We start from the raw sequence: 23,082 nt of genomic DNA on the forward strand, positions 1-23,082 counted from the left end.
GTGGAAAAACCTTCTTCTGAAACTAACCAAAAAAAAACAAACTCACTGCTGTCGAGTCGATTCCGACTCATAGCAACCCCATAGGGTTTCCAAGGCTGTAAATCTTTATGGGAGCAGACGGCCACATCATTCTCCTACAGAGCCGCAGATGTTTCAGACTGCTGATCTTTTGATTAGCATTCAAGTGCTTTAACCACTGCATCATCAGGTCTCCTTCGTCTTCTGAAACTAGAAGGAAGAAAAGATGGATATATGGAATTTGTAAGTAAGGATGGAGAAGTCAAAGTCATTCATGCCTGTACCATCAGTTCTCTCAGTAAATATAGTTTAGGTCTGCTACCACATTGTTTCTATCACCTTTGAGATGCGAAAGAGACTTCCTTGAGAGAGAGTTGTATTGTTGAATAAGTTTGGGAAATGCAGACTTAAAAACAGATTCCTGTACTGAAGATAGTGCAGATCCCTTAAAATGCTGATGGTCAAATTTAAATGACCATTAAACTTTTCTGGAAAAACTTTCTAATAGTGTTCTGTGAAACCCAGGGTTTTGAGTATGGGATACAAGAAGAATGTGACTGTTTGGAAAGTTACTAAGGGGTACGGGTGAAGGAGTACACCAAAGATTATGGAGAATCTTGTGCCACTGAGTGGTCAGCTGAATTTAGACACCTTATCAAACTTACGTTTGAGGACTTTTCTCCAATAGCCAGAGGAAAATGCATGGTAATTCAGGGTTTGATATTAGCAGAGGAGATGGGATAGAACCACTAGTGGCATATGAATAAGGTGTTAACATTGGAGTAGTTGGAATAATATGCCATTGGTGGTAGCCATGATTGGAAGGGTAGTGGTGTCAGAGCAAGGTGTTGGACTGGGTTAAAAATAGGCTGGTGTCTTGATAGGTCAAAGATACAGTCCGGTATAAGTAAAACTCTTAAGAGGATATATGGTAATGATCAGAGATTGCATGTTTAACGTATGTAAGGTAGACAAAGGAGTGATTGGCTGAAGTGGAATGTGAAGGTCTTTTATGTTGAGAAAGTCAAATATTTTGGGGACTAGGGTGCTGGGCTAGGTCATGCACACACACATTGAAGTTACCCCTGCTGATGATGTAATGGGTTAGATTAGGGCTTTTGGTATATGGGTATAATTTGCCAGAGTACAGAGGAAAGGCAGGAGGTGTTCAGCTAGATAACATGAATTTCAAAGTAGAAATTATTTTCTTACTTTGTTTTATTTGGAAGGGGTTGTTTGTTTTTAATACAGGGAATTAGAAGAGTAATGGTATGCTTAGGGGTTTTAGAAATCTGTGAAACTCTCACATAAAAAGATTGCAGGATAAGCAGTGCCCTTGGGAGAGAGCCAGGCTTTAGTTAAAGTTAAGAAGTGGAGGGACCATTATATGAAGCGGTAGAAGACTGGGACACAGCTTATATTCTAAGAGGGTTTCCAGAGACCCTGGTGGGATAGGTGAAGTGGATGAGTCAGAATTAAAAAATGGAAAACATTAGATGAAGCGTGTATAACATAGTAAAAAAATACTTGACAAGAATGTGAGGCATGATAGATATGTTCTCAAGATTCCAGGTGAAACTCTGGTGTTTAAAGTACTGACTTAAACAAGCTCTCATACTAGGCTGCGTGAAGGTAGAGTAAAAGGAAATTTTACCTACCATAATGTCTATACAGAGGTATCTAAGATTCTAGTCATAATTGCTGTGAGAATAGGGCTCTAAGCCTTCGTGTTCACCACCTTTATTCAGTTCCCCTACCAGTCAGCAGCTTAGTAAAGTATAAGGAGGTCAGAATCTTGTAGGGTTTGGTTTACAAATTGGTAATGAAGGATTCTTGATTTTACTTAAGAATTAACTATGATGTTTCATTAATGACAGCAATCTACATTTATTAAGGCATGGTTTTTTTTTTTTTTTTTTTTTTGGCATTCCTTTAACTAGAGCCCTGGTTGTACAGTAGTTAAGCGCTGGGCTGCTAAACAAAAGATCGGCAAGTCGAACTCAATAGCAGTTCCACCAGAGAAAAGACAGGGCATCTTGTTGTAATTAGGTGCCATCAAGTTGGTTCCAGTTCATACCAACCCTATGTACAGTGGAAGGAAACACTGCCTGGTCCTGCACCATCCTCACATTCATTGCTGTGTTTGAGCCCATTGTTACAACCACTGTGTAAGTCCATCTCATTGAGGGTCTTCCTCTTTTTCGCTGACCCTCTGCTTTACCAAGCATGATATCCTTCTCCGGGGACTGGTCCCTCCTGATAACACATCAAAAGTACATGAGATGAAGTCTCGCCATCCTCGCTACTAAGGAACATCGTGGCTGTACTTCTTCCAAGACAGATTTGTTCGTTCTTCTGGCATTCTGTGATATATTCAATATTCTTCTCCAATGCCATAAATTCAAAGGCATCGATTCTTTATGTCTTCCTTCAGTCTTCCTCCAGTCTTCCTCATATGCTTTTGCGTGCATATGAGGTGATTGAAAATACCATGACTTGAGTCAGGTCCACCTTAGTCCTCAAAGTGACATCTTTGCTTTTTAACAGTTTAAAGAAGTCTTTTGCAGCAGATTTAGCCAGTGGAACACGTCTGATTTTTTGACTGCAGTTTCCATGGATGTTCATCGTGAATCCAAATAAAATGAAATCCTTGACAACTTCGGTCTTTTCTCCATTTATCATGATGTTGCTCATTGGTCCAGTTGTGAGCATTTTCGTTTTTTTTGTGTTGTGATGTAACCCATACTGAAGGCTGTAGTCTTTGATCTTCATCAATAAGTGCTTCAAGTTCTCTTTCAGCAAGTAGGTTGTGTCATCTGCACATCGCAGGTTGTTAATGAGTCTTCTTCCAATCCTGTTGCTGCGTTCTTTTTCATATTTGCTCAGCATACAGATTGAATAAGTATAGTGAAAGGATACAGCTCTGACACACACCTTTTCTGATTTTAAGCCATGCAGTATTCCCTTCTTCTGTTTAAATGACTGCCTCTTGGTCTGTGTACAGGTTCCACAGAAAAACAGTTAAGTGTTCTGGAATTCGCATTCTCCTCGATGTTATCCATAATTTGTTATGATCCACACAGTCAAATGCCCTTGCATAGTCAGTAAAACACAGGTAAACATCTTTCTGGTATTATCTGCTTTCAGCCAAGATCCATCTGACATCAGCAGTGATACCCCTTGTTCCACGTCCTCTTCTGAATCCAGCTTGAATTTCTGGCTGTTCCCTTTTGATGTACTGCTGCAGCCATTTTTGAATTATCTTTACTGAAATTTTACTTGCATGTGATATTAATGATATTGTTCAGTAATTTTTTCATTCTGTTGAAATGGGCACAAATATGGATATTTTCCATTGGTTGGCCAGTTAGCTGTCTTCCAAATTTCTTGAGGTAGACAAGTGAGCACCTCCATTGCTGCATCCATTTGTTGAAACATCTCAGCAGATATTCCGTCGATTCCTTGAGCCTTGTTTTTTGCCAATGCCTTCAGTGCAGCTTGGACTCCTTCCTTCAGTACCATCGGTTCTTGATCATATGCTGCCTCCTGAAATGGTTGAACGTCCACCAGTTCTTTTTGTACACTGACTCTGTATTCCTTCCATCTTCTTTTGATGCTTCCTCCGTCGTTCAATATTTTGCTCATAGAATTCTTCAGTATTACAATTCGAAGCTTGAATTTTTTCTTCAGTTCTTTCAGCTTGAGAAATGCCAGTCGCGTTCTTCTCTTTGGTTTTCTAACTCCAGGTCTTTGCACATTTCATTATAAAACTTTACTTTGTCTTCTCTAGCTGCCCTTTGAAATCTTCTGCTCAGCTCTTTTATGTAATCATTTGTTCCTTTCACTTTAGCTAGTCTGTGTTTAAGGGCAAGTGTCAGAGTCTCTTCTGACATCTATTTTGATCTTTTCTTTCCTTGTCTTTTTAATGGCTTTTCGCTTTCTTTGTGTGTGATGTCCTTGATGTCGTCCTGCAAGTCTTCTGATCTTCGGTCATTAGTGTTGAATACATCAAATCTGTTCTTGAGGTGGTCCCTGAATTCAGGTGGGATATGTTGAAGGTTTTACTTTGGCTCTTGAGGACTTGTTCTAATTTTCTTCAGCTTCAACTTGAACGTGTATGTGAACAGTTGATGGTCTGCCATGCAGTTGGTCCCTGGCCTTGTTCTGACTGATGACATTGAGCTTCTTCATTGTCCCTTTACACAGATATAGTCTATTTGATTCCTATGTATTCCGTCCGGTGAGATCCACGTGTATATTTGCCATTTATGTTGTTGAAAAAAGGTATTTGCAATGAGTGAGCCACTGTCTTTCAAAATTCTGTCATGAGATCTCTGGCGTTGTTGCTATTAGCAAGGCCGTGTTTCCTAACCTTCTTTGTTTCCAACTTTTGCAGTCCAATCACCAGTAAATGCATCTTGATTGCATATTTGATCAATTTCAGACTACAGAATTGGTAAAAATCTTCAATTTCTTCATCTTTGGCATTAGTGGTTGGTGCATAAATTTGAGTAATAGTTGTATTAACATGTATTCCTTGTAGGCGTATGGATAGTATCCTATCACTGACAGCATTGTACTTCAAGATAGATCTTGAAATATTCTTTTTGACAATAATGCAACATCATCCCTCTTCAATTTGTCATTCCCAGCATACTAGACTATATGATTGCCCGATTCCAAATGGCCAATACCAGTCTGTTTCAGCTCACTAGTACCTAGGATATTGATCTTAATGCGTTCCATTTCATTTTGACTACTTTTAATTTTCCTAGATTCATACTTTGTACATTTCACATTCTGGTTATTAATGGATATTTGTAGCTATTTCTTCTCATTTTCAGTTGTGCCATATCAGCAGATGAAGGTCTCAAAAGTTCTACTCCATGCACATCATTAAAGTTGGCTCTACTTTGAGGAGGCAGCTCTTCCCCGGTCGTATTTTGAGTGCCTTCCAACCTGAGGGGCTCATCTTCTGGCACTATATTAGACAGTGTTTCACTGCTATTCATAAGGTTTTCAGTGGCCAATTTTTTTTAGCAATAGATCTCCAAGTCCTTTTTTCTAGCCTGTCTTAGTCTGGAAGCCCTGCTGAAACCTGTCTACCATGGGTGACCCTGCTAGTATTTCAAATACTGCTGGCATAGCTTCCAGCATCACAGCAACACACAAACCACCACAGTATAACAAACTGACAGACGAGTGGTGACTGTAAAGATTACAGCCTAGGAAACCCTATGTGGCAGTTCTGCTCTGTCATATAGAGCAACCATGATTCGGAATGGACTTGATGGCACACAATAACAGCCAGAGAACACCTTGAGTGCATTTTTATAGCGTTTTATATATTGTATTTTTACACAAATAATGCACAGGTGGTCTATGTTTGTTAATCCCCCGCCCCCCCCCCGGTATTTTTGTAAACATGCCATGCTGATTTTTTTAGAGCTGTGTGAAATAAAAATTGGTGTAGCATGCTTATGAAAATTCCTGGGAGGGGTGGACGGAGTGTGGTTGGCAAACAAATGTAGAATGTGTGATGCGTGCATTATTTGCGTAAAAATGCAGTACACTTAAAGCACATGCCTGCCTGTTTTTAGGCATTCTTAGTGTTGCCTATTTCCTAAGGTGTGGAAAAGAATGGTCAAAAAATTTTAAAAGCCGTCATGGATACTGTTTTATCATTTGCCCTAGAAATAGAGCTAACACGATAACCTAAATCTTTTTGTTTAATCTTTTTATTCAATCTTATGTATCTTCTTGAGTTTTATTTGAATTTATATGTATATATACCATGGCAGTACTGTCTTTTCATTCATAATAATTTAGCTTTCCTGGATTTTCTTAATTCAAAACTGTTTCTGAGTAACTTCAGATTTCTTATGTTTGGTTACTGCGCTCCCCCCATCCCTAACATTAAGGCTGTTTTCAGGTGTAATTATTTAACTAGGCTATTTCAATAAATACTCAATTTTCTCTAAAGTTTGGAATGCCCCAGGGCCCAGTCTTCAGACCATCTTTATTCTTTTTCTCTAGGTACTGTCGGCACTGTAGTTAGAAAGAAAGCTTTACCATCTCTACTCTAATAACTGATGTTTCCATCTCCAACTCTGACATGTCCCCTGAGCCTGTCATGTGTACAACGGTGCTATCTTCTACCCTGTTGCTCATACCAGAGCCACTCCCTTACACTCCTACATGCTACTTCTTTTAAATATTTTTGCATCAGGTTCCTTTTCTTCATTCCTGCACCACGTCAGTCTTTGCCTGCACTGTTACGATGGTCATCTCCTAACTGGGTTGCTTGCCTCTGTTTTGCTCACTTTAGTCCTATTTAGAAAATGGAATTATTGTAAAGACACATTTGACTTAGTCACTGACCTGTTAAAACCCCTTCAGTGACTCTTACTGCAGGGATCCTAATCTAGCAATTTATGAATGGTTTATGAATCTTATGAAATTTCTTGCAAGATTGAGTATGCATTTTTATGGGGAGAAGGTCATCATCCTTTATTAGATTCTCACGAGTCAGTGACCTTGCAAAGTTTAAGAACCATCCTTCTGCTGGCTAAAATTAGAATCCCTTATGATTTGTATGGCCTCCCATGATCTGGCTCCTCCCTGCCTCTCTGTTTTTATATTTTTTCATATTTTTAATCACTTTCTTAAACCTTATGCTCATGAACTGCTTGGAGTTATATACCGTGTTCTCAGGTATTCTCAGTCTGAAACATTCTTCCCACCCATTTGCCGTCAGTTTCTAATCATCCTTTGTGAATCACCCTGGCTGAATTGCCTCACCTTATATTGCCATACCTCTGTAGTCATCGTTATGATGTGTCCTTATGATGTCACCTGGCTGTCTCCTCCTTTACACAGTAAGGTCTTTGAAACAGGAACCCGTTTTACATAGCCTGAGGACCTGGCGTTGTAATAATTCTCAAGCAGAATTTGATTTATACTAAAAAAGGAATTTGGAAGTCATTAGGTTATTGCTAAAGCCTTGAAAGAAGATAAAACTGTCCGACAAGAAATTTAAAAGGGAAAGGGTATAATAGCTGATCCCTGGGGATCACGACTGTTTCTGGATTAGAAAGGAAAGTCTCTGGAGAACATCCACAGAAAAAGGAGGAAACCAGGAAATAATGTCCTGAAAACCCAAAGTAAATAATTTCCAAAAGAAGTACATTTCTCAGCAAGGTCAAGTAAAATAAATGGTGACTTGGTGACAGCAGTTTCTGCATTACCAAGAACCACTCAGTAACTAGTTGGTGTTGCGTGGTTTCTGACTCATTGTGATCCCATGTGTGTCACAGTAGAACTGTGCTCCGTAGGGTTTTCAGTGGCTGATCTTTCAGAAGTAAATTGCCAGGCCTTTCTTTTGAGGTGCCTCTGGGTCAACTTGAACCTCCAGCCTTTTGAGTAGCAGTTGAGTGCTATAAAAATGGCATGGAGGTGGTTGGTGTCTGACCTCTTCTAACTTCACAAGGGGGAAAGGGAATCAAGATCAACAGCCCAAGGCATGCCTCCTCTCTCCCCCATCTTTAGCAATTCTGACACCAGCCATCCGTTCTGCAGCGCTGTTTCCTTTTCTGCTGGGTTCAGTAATTCATTGCAGTGGCCACACAGAACTCACAGACAATATTCACAGTTATGAGGTTTATTAGGAAAGTAACAAGTTAAAATTCAGACTGAGGAACACTCAGGATACAGTTCTTCCATCAGGACAGCCTTTTTTCAGCTGTGCTCACAGTCACATCTCTCTCGGGTCCTAGGCCTCTGCTTTGCTTAGGCAAGTGTTACAAAGCTGTGTAAGCTCTGCCAGTAAGTGCCCAGAGGCACTCTACTCTCCCAGCAATCCTCCTGCCCAAAGGCACTCAGCTTTCTCGCTCTGGGCCAGGAAGCCCACCATGCTGTCTCCTGCCATAGTTTCTCCGCCACTGCTTCTCTCTCTCTGTCTCTGTGTGCTGGTTCCAGGAGCTTCTCGGCACAAGGGTTCAAAGGACACACTTTCCGCCCCTGCCCTTCCTTGGTGGTGGTGGGATCCTCTCTTTCCCACCTGTGGGATGGCTCATTGCAAGCCCAGCGGGATAGCAAAACTGACCAGTCCCCTTGGTGGGCTACAGTTACCGTATTTTCACAGTTCCACCCTATCACTTGGGTGGGAGTTAGAAGACGGTGACAAGACGGGCAGCACAGAAGTGACCCATTGCATCACAAGCATGTTAACCGTTAGCATTACCCAGGGACTCCTTACTAAATGCAGAAGCTAGGTAATGGGAGCAGGACACCTGCAACCTGTTGGTTTCCCACACACGATTTATACTTCTTGTCCCACTGATGCTTCTATGCTGTATCTGTTATTCTTTCACTATAAAAATGTATATATGTGTGTAGGAACATTAAGCATACTTTCTTAGTATATTTCTCCTTGAGTGGTAAATTAAGTTGCCATGTATCGTTACGCTCAGCTTGTAATTCTTATTTTTATTATTTCTTTTTTTTTTTTTTTTAATTTAAGCACCATAACTGTTCCAAACACTAAACTAGAGGTCAGCAAACAGGGTATTTATGCCATTGATGACGCTGTAAATTGGTTATTTTTCTGAGTGACATCAGTATACTTCTCCTGAGATGCAACCTTGCAACAGATTGCTGTCAAGTTCTGTAGCATAAATTCTGGTCCTTCAAGTGTGACTCATTCAGTAGAACATTTATTTGTAGGATTGTCTCACTGATTCAGTCATAGAAGGAATAGCAGTCTAAATAAATGGAAAGCAATGACTGTTGTGAATCTGTTAAGTATTTTCAAGTACCTACTTCATTTTAGAGCTCTCTCACATAGGTCTCATTTGGTTTTCATTACTGACTAGATAAGAAAAATATCTTTTTATCGAAAAACAATGTATTATAAAGTACTTTGTTTTCTTGAGTAGTTTAAACATTCTCTCTGAAATTTGTTTCATAGTAGTAAATTTGATAGTAAATTCTTTCAATTACAAGGTAAATATGTCATTAGTGTCTAAATTATAAATTTTAAAATATGTTCATATTAATATACTTTTAAATATACTAATTGTGCTGATTGGCTTCTTTCAATTGGCACATTATTTTTTGGTGATTAATATTGGAAGAAAACCTGATCACAGGACTAAGCAGCATCAGTTTTGATGATCTTGGGAAATTGCTTTTTCTGTGCTTTTTTATTTTCCCAATTTAATCTTGTTGAAAATACTGCAGTGTTTGCTAATTTTATATATGATAATATTTGAGTCATATTTTACAAATTTTTATTCTGGATTATGATCATCTCTTAAAAACATATATTGGACATTTCTTATTCTAGATTCCTCAGAGGAACTTAACTGTTCTAAGGTACGTGTCATTCAGATAAAAGCAGTCCCCACTTTCTGAAGCACTTATTTGTTCAACACATATCTGAGTGCTTAGTATGTGCCTAAGGTACCCAGTTACTTACTTAAGACAGTACAGAAATAACACTGAATCTTCACCTAGATCACTATGCAGAGTTAAAGAACAGACAAGTAAACAAGTAATAGATGGATGGTGTGTGGTAATTGATTAGATACTGGGGGAGGAAGATTAAGTAGGTGAGGGACATTCATGTTTTCTGGCTTGGGCAGTATTGTGGATGGTGATTTCACTTACTGGTGTCCGTAATGTGAGGCAGATGTGGTTCAAAGGAAAGAAATGTGGATCACGTTGAATTTGAGGCCTCTTGGAAACCCTTGTGGCGTAATGGTTAAGAGCTGTGGCTGCTAACCAAGAGGTCGGCAGTTCAAATCTGCCAGGTACTCTTTGGAGACCCTGTGGGGCAGTTCTACTCTGTCCTATACGGTTGCTTTGAGTCGGAATTGACTTGACGGCAATGGATTTTATGGGCATCCAAGTGACATTAGTAGGCATTTGGAGGTAAGGATCTGTCTATCGTCTTGAGTTACCAGGATGTGGGTAATAGTAGTTGAGCCATGGAAGTAGGATCAGATTGCTTAGGGAAAGTGTATAGACAGAGAAGAGAGCCTGGGAATATACTTGGAGGAATATAAGAGAATGTAAGAGACTGGTAAAGGAACTTGTAGAAGGTGGTCAGGGATTTAAAATGAGAACCAGTGGAGTGAAGTGGCTGTGAAACCAATGAAGGGGGAGAATTGAAGAATTTTTGCTTCATCAGAAGGATCCAGTGGATGAGGACTAAGGTTTGAATAAGATAAGAAAGTGTTTATGGGACTGTAATAAGAAAAGTTTAGAGTTTGAGAGAATTAAAGAGAGGGACCCATAGCTCCTGCAAAGACTTACTCATACCCATTGTTGTTGAGTCAATTCTGACTTATAGCGACCTTGAGGGCAGAGTAGAACTGCCCAATAGGGTTTCCAAGGAGTGGCTGGTGGATTCGAACTGCCGACCTTTTGGTTAGCAGCCAAGCTGTTAACCACTGCGCCACCAGCTCTCCACTGCAAAGACTTAGACAACTGCAAAGTTAAAGAGAACACAGTCCACACAAGACCACCCTTACTTCTGACATGACTTGCAGGTTCATGGGTCTAAGACCACTCTTAGATTCCATAATTCACTAGAAGGACTCACAGAACTCACTGAAAACTGTTACGCAAGTTTACGGTTTATTAGAGCTGTAAAGAATACAAAATTAAAAAACCGCAGGAAGAAATGCATAGGCAGTCCAAAAATGTACCAAACAAGGAGCCTTCCTTGTCTTCTCCCGATGGAATCAAGACACTGTTACTTTATGACAATATGCACATAGTATTGCCAACCAGGGAAGCTCACTGGAGCCTAGGTGTCCACAGATTTTTTTTGAGCTCCATCACGTTGCATGATTTATTGATTGCCCACATTGTCTTAACCAACCTCAGTCCTTCGTGTTGACGTATACCTTGTGACCCAAAACTCTTACCCTGATTCACACTGGCCAGCCCCCCTCCTAAATCATATTGTTAAACTATCCTGTAACCAAAAGCCCTCAGACAAATAAAGACACTCCTACCGGGGTGGGCATTCCAAGGACTGAGAGATTACCTTACAGAAGTGGAGAGCAAAGACCAGACCTTTCTTTGGGTAAGGTTAAGACTAAATTCTTTACTAAAAAGCTCCTTTTTTGAGAGTTTTGATTATGAGTGACAGATAAAGTATAACTAAAGGGACCTTTTCCTCCCCTTCTCTCCCTTCCTCCTTTTTTTTTCTTCTTCCTCTCTCCTTCTTTCCTTTAATAATACTTGGGGAAAGGTATATGTTTTATTGCATTTGCTGAGGAGAAAGAGAGGAGGTCCAGGTGACTACATGGAAAGGTCACTGGAGGCCACAGAGAACAGACTACAGATTAAGGGCTGGCGAACTTTTTGTGTAAAGGGCCAGGTGGTAGTTATTTTCGGCTTTGCAGGTCATGCAGTCTCTGTTAAAACTACTTGACTCTGCTGTTGTAGCATGAAAGCAACCGTAGACAATATATAAATTAACGAGTGTGGCTGTGTTCCAGTAGAACTTCATGGACACTGAATTTTGAATTCATATGATTTTCACACATCACAAAATACTTTTCTGAGTTTTTTCCAACCATTTAAAAACGTAAAACATTCTTAGCTTATGGGCTATAAAAAACAGGTGGCAGGCTGAATTTGCCCCATGAAGTGTGATTTGGCCATTTCTGCTGTATAAGGATTAACCTTGGACAAGAAATTTACCAACAAGTTCAGTGTACACTCTCCCACTTACAGAGGCTTTTTGTTATTGTTGTTAGTTGCCGTCGAGTTGATTCTCACTCATGGTGACCCCATGTGTGCAGAATAGAACGCTGCACATAGGGTTTTCAAGGCCGTGACCTTTCGAAAGCACATCACTAGGCCTGTCTTCTGAGGCACCTCTCAGTGGTTTCGAACCACCAACCTTTTAGCCAGTAGTTGAATGCTTAACTGTTTGTGTCACCCAAGGACCATAGTGGCTTTTTATATGCTTTAAATTTAAATAAGGAATACGTAATTTATTCAGGGTGTCATTGGAGTGAGGAAAGAAGGAAAATGCTTAATTTGACTGATTCTACCTATAACATGGAAGTTCTGGCATGGCCTCCTTTCATTCCTGTTTCATCAGTGCAGCTACTGTTTGGTAGTGTTGGGACAGAGAAACACATCAAATGGAGGAGACCACTCTTAAATCTCTCCTTGGTGGTTTTAAAAGTTCAAGTTTGGAGTCAAGCCTGGGTTCACATCTCTTACTAAATGTGTGATTTGTTTTATGACTCCTTTAAACATCAACAGAACGGGGGTTAATATAGCTAATTCATAAACTTGTGAGGGTGATAGTAACGATAATACCAACTAACACTTAAATAGTGCTTACTGTCTACCAAGTACTATTCTAAGCACTATATAGAAAATTAATATTATATATTATGTATGTAGGAGCCCTGGTGGCACAGGGGTTAAGAGTTCGGCTGCTAATCAAAGGGTGGGCAGTTCAAATCCACCAGCCACTCCTTGGAAACCCTATAGGGCAGTTCTCCTGTGTTCTGTAGGGTCGCTATGAGTCAGAATTGACTTGACAGCATTGGGTTATATAGAATACATAATATATAATATTAACACATTTAATTCTCTCACAACCATGATGATTTTCATATATTCTACCATTTTTGAAGAGGAGGAAACTGAGGCACAGAAAGGTTAAGTAACTCACTCAAGGTCACATAGTTAATTAGTGGCATAGCCAGAATGTAAACTAGGGCAGTCTGGCTTCAAATTGGTGCTCCTAACTGCTAGGGTTTACTGCTTGCTAAACCCTGGTGGCTGAGTGGTTAAGAGCTCAGCTGTTAACCAAAAGTTCTGCAGTTCGAATCCATCAGGCGCTTCTTGGAAGCCCTATGGAGCAGTTCTACTCTGTCCTGTAGGGTCACTATGAATTGGAATCGACTTGAAAACAATGGGTTACACTGATATGGCCTCTTAACAGAACAAAGGAAGCCCATTCCCAGATGGGATTATAACCACAGGTATAGAAGTTAGGATTTACAACAGATTTTTTGGGAACACAGTTCAATCCATAACAATAATGGTACCTGTTCTTCAAGAAACTTAGTGTATCTGTGACACTAGGTATCATGCATAAATATGTGATTCAAATTACGATTTTTCATAAGGTTTTTTTACTTTTTTCAGTGACACATTATTTATGGCACCTTTTCCTTAAAAGATTTCAGTACTACTAATTTTAAGAATTAAGTTATTTTTAAATGAATCACTTTTTGTAAGACAGTATACTGGAACAACATAGACTCTGGAGCCGGAAGACTCCTGGACTTCTGTTCTGATCCTGGTTCTGCATTTTACTATGTATGATCTTGGTGTCTTAGTTATCTAGTACTGCTATAACAGAAATACCACAAGTGAATGGCTTTAGCAAACAAATTTATTATCTCACAGTCTAGGAGGCTAGAAGTCAAAATTCACAGCGCCAGCTCCAAGGGAAGGGTTTCTCTGTCTGTCGGCTCTAGGAGAAGGTCCTTGTTATCAATCTTCCCCTGGTCTAGGAGCTTCTCAGTGCAAGGACTCTGGGTCCAAAAGCAGGCTTCAGTCCTGGCACTTCTTTCTTGGTGGTCCTTCTCCTCTCTACTTGCTTCTATCTTTTGTATCTCAGAAGAGATTGACTGAAGATACAACGTAATCCATAGATTGAGTCCTGCCTTATTAATATGAGTGCCTTTAATCCTGCCTCATTAACGTAATAGAGGTTAGGATTTACAACATATAGGATAATCACATCAGATCACAAAATGGTGGACAACACCACAATACTGGGAATCCTGGCCTAGCCAAGTTGATATACATTTTGGGGAAACACAATCCAATCCATAACACTTGGGTACTTGTAAGAATGGTGTGACAGCAGCATCTGACCCCCTCTAACTTTACAAGGGGGAAGGAGAATCAAGATCAATAGCCCAAGGTGGATTTCTGTGAGGCAGAGGTCAGACATGCCTCCTCTCTCTGCTATCTTTACCAAGTCTGACACCAACTGTCGCTCCTGTGGCACTCTCTACTTCTCTGCTGGATTAGATAATTAATTGCCATGGCCACATAGAACTCACAGACCGTACTGACAGTTATGGAGTTTATTAGGGAAGTAACAGGTTACAGCTCAGGTTCAGGAACACTCAGCATATGGTTCTTCCATCAAGACACCCTCTTCTCAGCTGTGCCCACAGGCATGCTTCTCTCTGGTCTCTCGGCCTGTGCCCTACTTGGGCAGGTGTTAGAAAGCTCTTTTAGCTCTCCCCTACTCAGCCAGTAAGCTTCAGCCAAAAGGTGCTCAGCTCTAGCTCCATGGGTCAGCAAACCCAGCTCCACCAAGTGTCTGGAGGCACCCTACTCCTCCAGCAAGCCTGCTGTCCAGAGACACTCAGCTTTTTTACTCTGTGGGCTGGGAAGCCCACTGAGCCGTCTCCTGCCAGTCTCTCCTCCTGCAGTCACTCTGCCACCGCTTCTCACCATGTTCATTGTTACAGCTCTTTCTTTTTCATTCTCCTGGGTCCAAAGGACATGCTCTGCTCTTGGCCCTTCTTCCTTGGTGGTGGTAAGATCATCTTTCCCACCTCTGGGATGGCTCATTTTAAGCCTAGCAGAATGACAGAACTGACCAATCCATTTGATGGGCCACAATTACCTCATTTGCACAGTCCTACCCAGTCACTGGGTGGGAGTTACAAGACCATGGCAAGAAAGACCACACAAAAGCGATCCATCACACCACAGTACCTGACTTGACTGCCTCAGTTCTGTCTCCTCCTTTAGCTGTGGACTAAAAATAACACTCAAGGTCATGCAATTTAAATGAAATAACCTATGTCAAAGTTCCTGGTAAAGTGTTTAGTATGTTATCAGGCATTCAACAAGTGCTAGTTCCTTGCTCACCTCCCTCTTACACAGAATAACCTAAAATTTAGAACTGAAAGGAATAAAATGGGGAAACTGAGGCCCAGAGAATTAAATGATTTGCTCAGGATCGTACCGCTTCTTAAGAGGCAGAAGAAAGTGACAGTTCAGCTGTTCAGACTCCCAGTCTTGTACTGTTTTTACTGTTCACATTCCTTCTGTATGCATTCTCTACATAAGTATTTGTGTATATGACGTGGGTTTTTGGGTTATTTTAGTGAAAATACTGACGTTATTTTTTATGTGGTATTTTTACTTTGATTATTAGTCTTTAAAAAAATCACATGGGCAATATAATAAATAAACCTGAGACCATTCAAATCCTGAAATGAAGTTTTAAAACTCCTCTAACATTTCCCCATTCATATTTGTTCATTTTTAATACATAAGTAGCATGTTTATGATAGAAAAATAAATTAGAAGCAAAAAGGATAGAAGAATTTTTAAAAGTCATTTAATCACGTCACCCAGAGATAATGACTATTAACACTTGGGAACAAAAGTGAGTTCATCCTACACCTACTACTTAGTAACTGACATTTGTCAGTAATATATCAGGAAGACCGTTCCTTGCCAAATTCAGATCTTTGTAATTAAGTATTCCATTGCCTGAACTGTTATCAGTCCATTTAAACACTCCCCTGTTGTTCGGCATGTGAGATTGTTCCAGATTTCAGAGAAACACTGTATTTTTGCAAAATTGTCCAGTTATTTCCTACAAGTGGAATTGATGATTCATGTGATACCCATATTGTTAAGACTTTTGATACATGTTCATAATTTCCCTACAGAAAGGATGTACCCGTAAAGCTGCTGTAATTTGAGAGAGGATGGCATTAATCTCCCATTCTTTGCTGAAGAATAGCAATAAAAACCAAAAAAACCAAACTTGTTGCCATCAAGTTGATTCCAACTCATAGCAATCCTATAGGACAGAGTAGAACTGCCCCATAGAGTTTCCAAGGAGCACCTGGTGGGTTCAAACTGTCGACCTTTTGGTTATTAGCTGTAGCTCTTAACCATTACACCACCAGGGTTTCTGAAGAATAGCAATATATGTTATAAATTTTCTAGATTCTACATTTCTCTTTTCTTCACATGTTGTCACTTTGATGGCTCCCTGGTGGCACAGTGATTAAGAGCTTGTCTGCTAACCAAAAAAGGTCAACAGTTCGAATCCACCAGCTGCTTGTTGGAAACGCTGTGGGGCAGTTCTCTGTCCCATAGGGTCACTATGAGTTGGAATCCACTGGATGGTAGTGGGTTTGGTTTGTTGGTGTCACTTTAACATTTTGCATAGTGATATAGCTGGAATAATAATTTTTCATTTTCAGAAGAGGAATTCTTTATAGCTACTTACAGCCAAATATTATCTCTTAAGTCATGTCATGCAATTTTTAAGTGTGTTTTGTGGATTTTTCTTTTTTCTCTATGTGCATGCAGTGAGTTGTAAATTTGCATGAGACATTTGAAAAATTGAAGCACCAGAATGAATTGAATGTATTTGGATTATCATTCTTTGTCACTTATCTTGATATTTTAGAGACAAGGTTCTGCTTTTGAAACCTAATTAGACTTTGTGTCTCTTATCCCCTTTTTGTCTTCTTGTTAATTGTTGGGTTTCTCATGATTACCATTGCAATGCCATTTGCTGCTTAATCCTGTCTGTTTGTAAGATTCCAGTTATAGGAACATTTTGAGAATTAAATTAAGTGAGTTATTTTTTCTTACTGTTTTGATTCTTTTAGTTTTTATTCCAATGCTTGTGAATTTGGGACCAAAGGGAATAGTTATGAATTACGTTTCATTAGATCCAGTAGAGTACTCTACTTCGATTATTGTAATCTCATATTATCAGATAGTAGAGGCATTGCATCTTAGAGTTGAAGAGCCCATAGAGTTAATGTAGTTCATCTTCTTACTTGATGAAATAATTCCTTCCTCTGTACCCTGGGAGCTCTGCTGGAGCAGTGATAATTATTTTATGTACTTTAAGTGTACAAAGTAAATGCAATATAAGGATTCTGCCCTTTATAATATTCCATGTTTCTGTGACAGTGAATTACTGAGGAGGTTTTGGGTTCAAGATTGTATGCTTTGGACCCACGTCTTTTACATTTACAGTATAACACTAGTTTTGAATATTTCACTTGTAAATTTATTTTTAAATGTCCCCATATGGTAGATGGAAAAAAATAAATTCTTGTTCTAAATAAAGTTTCTGCACTGATGGCAAATCAAGCATTTATAAGCCGTTGTCCTGGTGGTGCAGTGGTTAAGAGCTCAGCTGCTAACAAAAAGGTCAGCAGTTCGAGTCTACCAGCTGCTCTCCTTGGAAACCTTATAGGGCAGTTCTCCTCTGTCCTGTAGGGTCACTATGAGTCAGAATCGAGTTGATGGCAACAGGTATATAAAAGGAAACAACAGCTGGATTGATATTTCAGATGCACTCTCATTTTCTTAATGCTTATTTTTAAACTGGTAAAATAATAAAACTCTCTTAGAAAGCCATATATATACCATATGATTTTTAGCTGTTGTGCTAAACAATTTAAGCATATACTGCTATCTAATAAGCTTTTTACCTTTTTATAAATGAAATGAAACCATATTAAAACAAAATGATTTTGATAAGCATTGACATATTTTATCATCGTATCTTAGGAAATACCTATCAAGTATTTCATTAGTCAAAAATTGTGGTCAAATAGCGGATCTCCATTTTCTACATCTCATCTTAATATGCAAGTTTATCGCTTCAATGCTTGACTGACTTTGCTTTGCTGATGATCTGTTGAGCTTTTTACTTGAGAGCTATGCTAATCAGTCACTGTGCTTATTGTCTGAATGTTTGGTACAGGAAGCGAGCAGCTGCAAAGCATCTAATAGAACGCTACTACCACCAGTTAACTGAGGGCTGTGGAAATGAGGTCTGCACGAATGAGTTTTGTGCTTCCTGTCCAACTTTTCTTCGTATGGATAACAATGCAGCAGCTATTAAAGCCCTCGAGCTTTATAAGATTAATGCAAAACTCTGTGATCCTCATCCCTCCAAGAAAGGAGCAAGCTCGGCTTACCTTGAGAACAACTCAAAAGGTGCCCATAACAACTCCTGCAGTGACATAAAAATGAACAAGAAAGAAGGCCCTAGAGATGATTTTAAAGGTAAGATGTTCTAACTTTAATTGCAAATTGTTGATAGAAAACCATATTGGAGATTTAAATCTTGTGTGTGGGTCTTTTTTTGTTTTGCCTAATTGTGTGACGTTATTATATAGGATAATAGAACAGATTTTTTATTGTAATAAAGGACAGAACAAATAATTCAGTTAATGACTAACTGCATTTTACTGGTCTTATGTTCTCTAATTGGAGCCCTGGTGGTACAGTGGTAAAGAACACTGTTCTAACCAGAAGGTCTGCAATTTGAATCCACCAGCCACTCCTTGGAAACCCTGTGGGCAGTTCTGCTCTATCCTGTAGGATCACTATGAGTCTGAATCGACTCGGCGGCAACTGGTTTACAGGTTTGGTCTCTATTAGAAGCAGATTACGCTTCAAACATTCATTTATTAATGGGTTGGTTAGACCTTTGTATACATTTCCCATAAGGAAAAATGTATTAAGTTGGTGGTTAATCTCCCAAACTAGGCCAAAAATTCTGTTTAAATTATAGAATTGTTATTGTTAGATGCCACGGAGTCGATTCCGACTCATAGAAACCCTGTGTACAACAGAATGAAACACTGCCCGGTCCTGCACCATCCTCACAGTCGTTATTATGCTTGGGCCTATTATTGGAGCCACTGTGTCAGTCCATCTCTTTGAGGGTCTTTCTTGTTTCCACTGACCCTCTGCTTTACCAAGCATGATGTCCTTCTCCAGGGACTCGTCCCTCCTGATAACATGTCCAAAGTACATGAGACAGTCTCGCCATCCTTGCTTCTAAGGAACATTCTGGCTGTACATCTTCCAAGACAGGTTTGTTCCTTCCTCTGGCAGTCCACAGTATATTCAATACTGTTTGCTAACACCATTATTTAAAGGCATCAGTTCTTTTTCTGTTTTCCTTATTCATTGTCCAGCTTTCACATGTATATGAGGCAGTTGAAAATACCATGGCTTGGGTCAGGCGAACCTTAGTCCCTAAAGTGACATCTTTGATCTTCAACCCTTTAAAGAGGTCTTTTACAGCAGATTTGCCCTGTGCAATGAGTCATTTGATTTATTGACTGCTGCCTCCACGGGCGTTGATTATGGGTCCAGGTAAAATGAAATCCTTTACAACTTCAGTCTTTTTTCTGTTGATCATGTTGTTGCTTATTGATCCAATTGTAAGATTTTTGTTTTCTTTATGTTGAGATGTAATCCGTAATGAAGGCTGCAGTCTTTGATCTTCATCAGTAAGTGCTTCAAGATGTCTTCACTTTCAGTAAGCAAGGTTATTTCACCTGCATATTGCAGGTTGCTAATGAGTCTTCCTCCAGTCCTGATGCCCTGTTCTTCATATAGTTTAGCTTCTCAGGTTATTTGCTTAGCATACAGATTAAATAATTATGGTGAAAGATGAAACTCTGACTCACACCTTTTCTGATTTTAAATCATTCAGTATTCCCGTCTTCTGTTCAAATGACTGCCTCTTGGTCTGTGTTCAGGTTCCACAGGAGAACAATTAAGTGTTCTGAATTCCTATTCTTCCAATGTTGTCCATAATTTGTTATGATCTACACAGTCGAATGCCTTTGCATAGTCCATAAACATAGTTAACATCTTTCTGGTATTCTCTACTGTCAGCCACGATCCATCTGACATCAGCAGTGATACTCCTTGTTCCACATCCACTTCTAAATCAGGCTTGAATTTCTGGCTGTTCCCTTTTGATGTGCTGCTGCAACTATATTTGAATTATCTTCGGCAAAATTTTACTTGATATTAATGATATTGTTTGGTAATTTTTGCATTCTGTTGGTTCACCTTTCTTTGGAATGGGCACAAACATAGATCTCTTCCATTCGGCTGGCCAGTTAGCAGTCTTCCAGATTTCTTTGTATAGACGAGTAAGTGCTTCCAGCATTGCATCTCTTTGTTGAAACATCTCAGTTGCTATTCCGTCAACTCCTGGAGCCTTGTTTTTACCCAGTGCCTTCAGTGCAACTTGGACTTCTTCCTTCAGTACCATCAGTTCTTGATCATATGCTGGCTCCAGGAATGGTTGAACGTCGACGAATCCTTTTATGTACATTGACTCCGTGCATTCCTTCCATCTTCTTTTGATGTTTCCTGCATTGTTCAATATTTTGCCCATAGAATTCTTCAGTATTGCAATTCAAAGCTTGAATTTTTTCTTCAGTTCTTTCAGCTTGAGAATTGCTGAGCGTGTTTTTGCCTTTTGGTTTTCTAACTCCAGATCTTTGCACATTTCATTATAATACTTTGTCTTCTTTAGCTTCACTTTGAAATCTTTTGTTCAGCTCTTTTGTATGATCATTTGTAACTTTCACTTGAGCTACTCTGTGTTCAGGAGCATGTTGTCCTCTGCATCCATTTTGGTCTTTTCGGTCTTTTACATGACCTTTTGCTTCTTCATGTATGATATATCATCCCACAACTGATCTGGTCTTCAGTCATTATCGTTCAGTGCATCAGGTCTGTTCTTGAGATGGTCTCTGAATTAAGGTGAAATGTACTTAAGGTTGTACATTGGCTCTTGTGGCCTTGTTCTAATTTTCTTCAGCTTCATCTTGAACTTCCAGATGAACAGTTGATGTTCTGTTCCACAGTTGGCCCCAGCCTTCTTCTGACTCACGATACTGAGCTTTCCTATCGTGTATTTTCACTGATGTAGTCTATTTGATTCCTGTGTATTCCATCCGGCCAGATTCATGTGTGTAGTCACTGTTTATGTTACTGAAAAAAGGTATTTGCAATGAATAAGTGATTGGTCTTGCAAAATTCTGTCATGCTATTTCTAGGGTCATTTCTATCACCAAAGCCGTGTTTTCCAACTACTAATCCTTCTTTGTTTCCAACCTTCACATTCTAATTACCAATAATTATCAATACACCTTGACTGCATGTTTGATCAATTTCAGAAATTGGTAAAAATCCTCAATTTCTTCATCTTTGGCATTAGTGGTTGGTTTGTAAATTTGAATAATAGTCATATTAACTGATGTTCCTTGTAGGTGTATGGATATTGTCCTGTCACTGACAGCGTTATACTTCAGGATAGGTCTTGAAAAATTTTTTTTTTTTTGACAGTGAATGCAACACCGTTCCTCTCATGTCATTCCTGGCATAGTTGAACATACGACTACTGTGATTCATTTAAAATGGCCAATACTGGTCCATTTCAGCTCACTAATGCCTAAGATATTCATCTTTATGGGTTGCATTTCATTTTTGATGACTTCCAATTTTCCTAGGTTCATAGTTTGTACATTCCATGTTATGATTATTAATGGATATTTGCAGCTATTCTCATTTTGAGTCATGCCACATCAAGAAATGAAGGTCTCAAAAGCTTTGCTCCTTCTTTGGGCACTATAGCAGACAATGTTCTGCGGCTCTTCATAGCGTTTTCACTGGCCAGTTTTTTTTAGAAATAGATCACCATGTCCTTCTTCCTAGTCTGTCTTAGTCTGGAAGCTCTACTGAAACCTGTCCACTATGGGTGACCTGCTGGTATTTGAAATACCCGTAGTATAGCTTCCAGCGTCTCAGCAACACGCGAGCCGTCACAGTACAACAAACTGCCAGATGTGTGGTGGATTTTCACAATAGGTCACCTCTTTTTCTTGTTGCCCAAGCTTTATGAATGCTTATATCTTTAATTATAGCTTTTTTGTTTTGTTTTGTTTTTTAACTACATTTATGTCTGAAAAACTCGGTTTAGCATTTTAAACAAAACGCTATGTAGAAAAAGTCTTGGTACATTTTAGATAGAATTAGTAGAATGTTAGAATCACTTGAAGATGTTCTGTCAGCAGAGGGTTTGTGGATCTAAGATGTTGCTGTTCCCAGTAGAGAATGTTACTGCACACGGAGCAACTCTTTGTTTGCAGCCTTATTATTTGATCATCAGGAAGCAAAGTATATTATTTCCTATCACGCGAAGTATTTATAATAGCTGTTTGCATTTTAGGAAATTAGGTAGGAGTTCTGGATTATTTTATAAGCTATTATAATTTTTTCTAATTGAAATAATGGTAAATAGGTTCCCAGTTAGCAGTTTCACCCTTTTCAGAAAGAGATTCCTAATGTTTAGTGGAAGATGGCTATATATCCTTAATAGAACAAACCTGAGAATTCTTTTTCTTCCTTGTTTTTAATTTTTTTTACTGTACTTTAGATAAAGGTTTACAGAACAAATAGTTTCTCATTAAACAGTCAGTACACATATTGTTTTATGACATTGGTTAACAACCCCATGACATGTCAACACATTTTTCATTCTCGACCTTGAGGATCTTTGTTTTTGGTTAAAATATACGTAGCCAAAGTTACACCATTTTGAAAGTTTGTACATGTAAAATTCAGTAACATCGATTACATTCTTCCAGTTGTGCTGCTATTCTCACTATCCTTTTCCAATTATTCCATCACCATTATCTTCAACTCACTGCCCGTGAGGTTTCCCATCAAACCTTTTGAGTTGCTGTTGTCAGTTTGATCTCACAGAGACAATTCTTTTATTTTTTGGTACGTTAGATGAAGGTTGGCGGAACAAATAGTTTGTTACTAAACAGTTAGTACACATTTTGCCCTATGACAATGGTTAACCACCCCACGACCTGTCAACACCGTCCCTTCTCAAACTTGGGTTCCCTATCACCAGCTTTCCTGTCCCCTCCTGCCATTTAGTCCTTGTCCCTGGACTGCTGTGCCTCATTAGTCCTGTTTTGTTTTCTGAGGCTGTCCAATCTCTGGCTGAATGGTGAACTTCGGGAGGGGCTTCACCACTGAGCTAAAAGGGTGCCCGGGGGCCATACTCTCGGGGTTTCTCCAGTCTGTCAGGCCAGTAAATCTGGTCTTTTTTTGTGAGTTAGAATTTTGTTCTACATCTTTTTCCAGCTCTGTCCAGGACCCTCTATTGTGATCCCG

General features: G+C 39.4%; 1 protein-coding gene across 6 annotated transcripts in view; it reads left to right on the forward strand.

Annotated features, from left to right (window-relative positions):
• Positions 1–23,082, forward strand: part of UBE3A (ubiquitin protein ligase E3A) — a 134,912-nt gene that overhangs the window by 59,468 nt on the left and 52,362 nt on the right. For all 6 annotated transcript variants that reach the window (XM_004372624.3, XM_023727849.1, XM_023727845.1 and 3 more), the window contains one exon: positions 17,840–18,144. In XM_004372624.3, coding sequence (XP_004372681.1) covers positions 17,840–18,144 — 305 coding nt within the window. The remainder of the gene's footprint in view (positions 1–17,839; positions 18,145–23,082) is intronic.

This window comes from Trichechus manatus, unplaced genomic scaffold (genome assembly GCF_000243295.1).
Source record: "Trichechus manatus latirostris isolate Lorelei unplaced genomic scaffold, TriManLat1.0 scaffold00019, whole genome shotgun sequence".
Taxonomy (NCBI): Eukaryota; Metazoa; Chordata; class Mammalia; order Sirenia; family Trichechidae; genus Trichechus; species Trichechus manatus.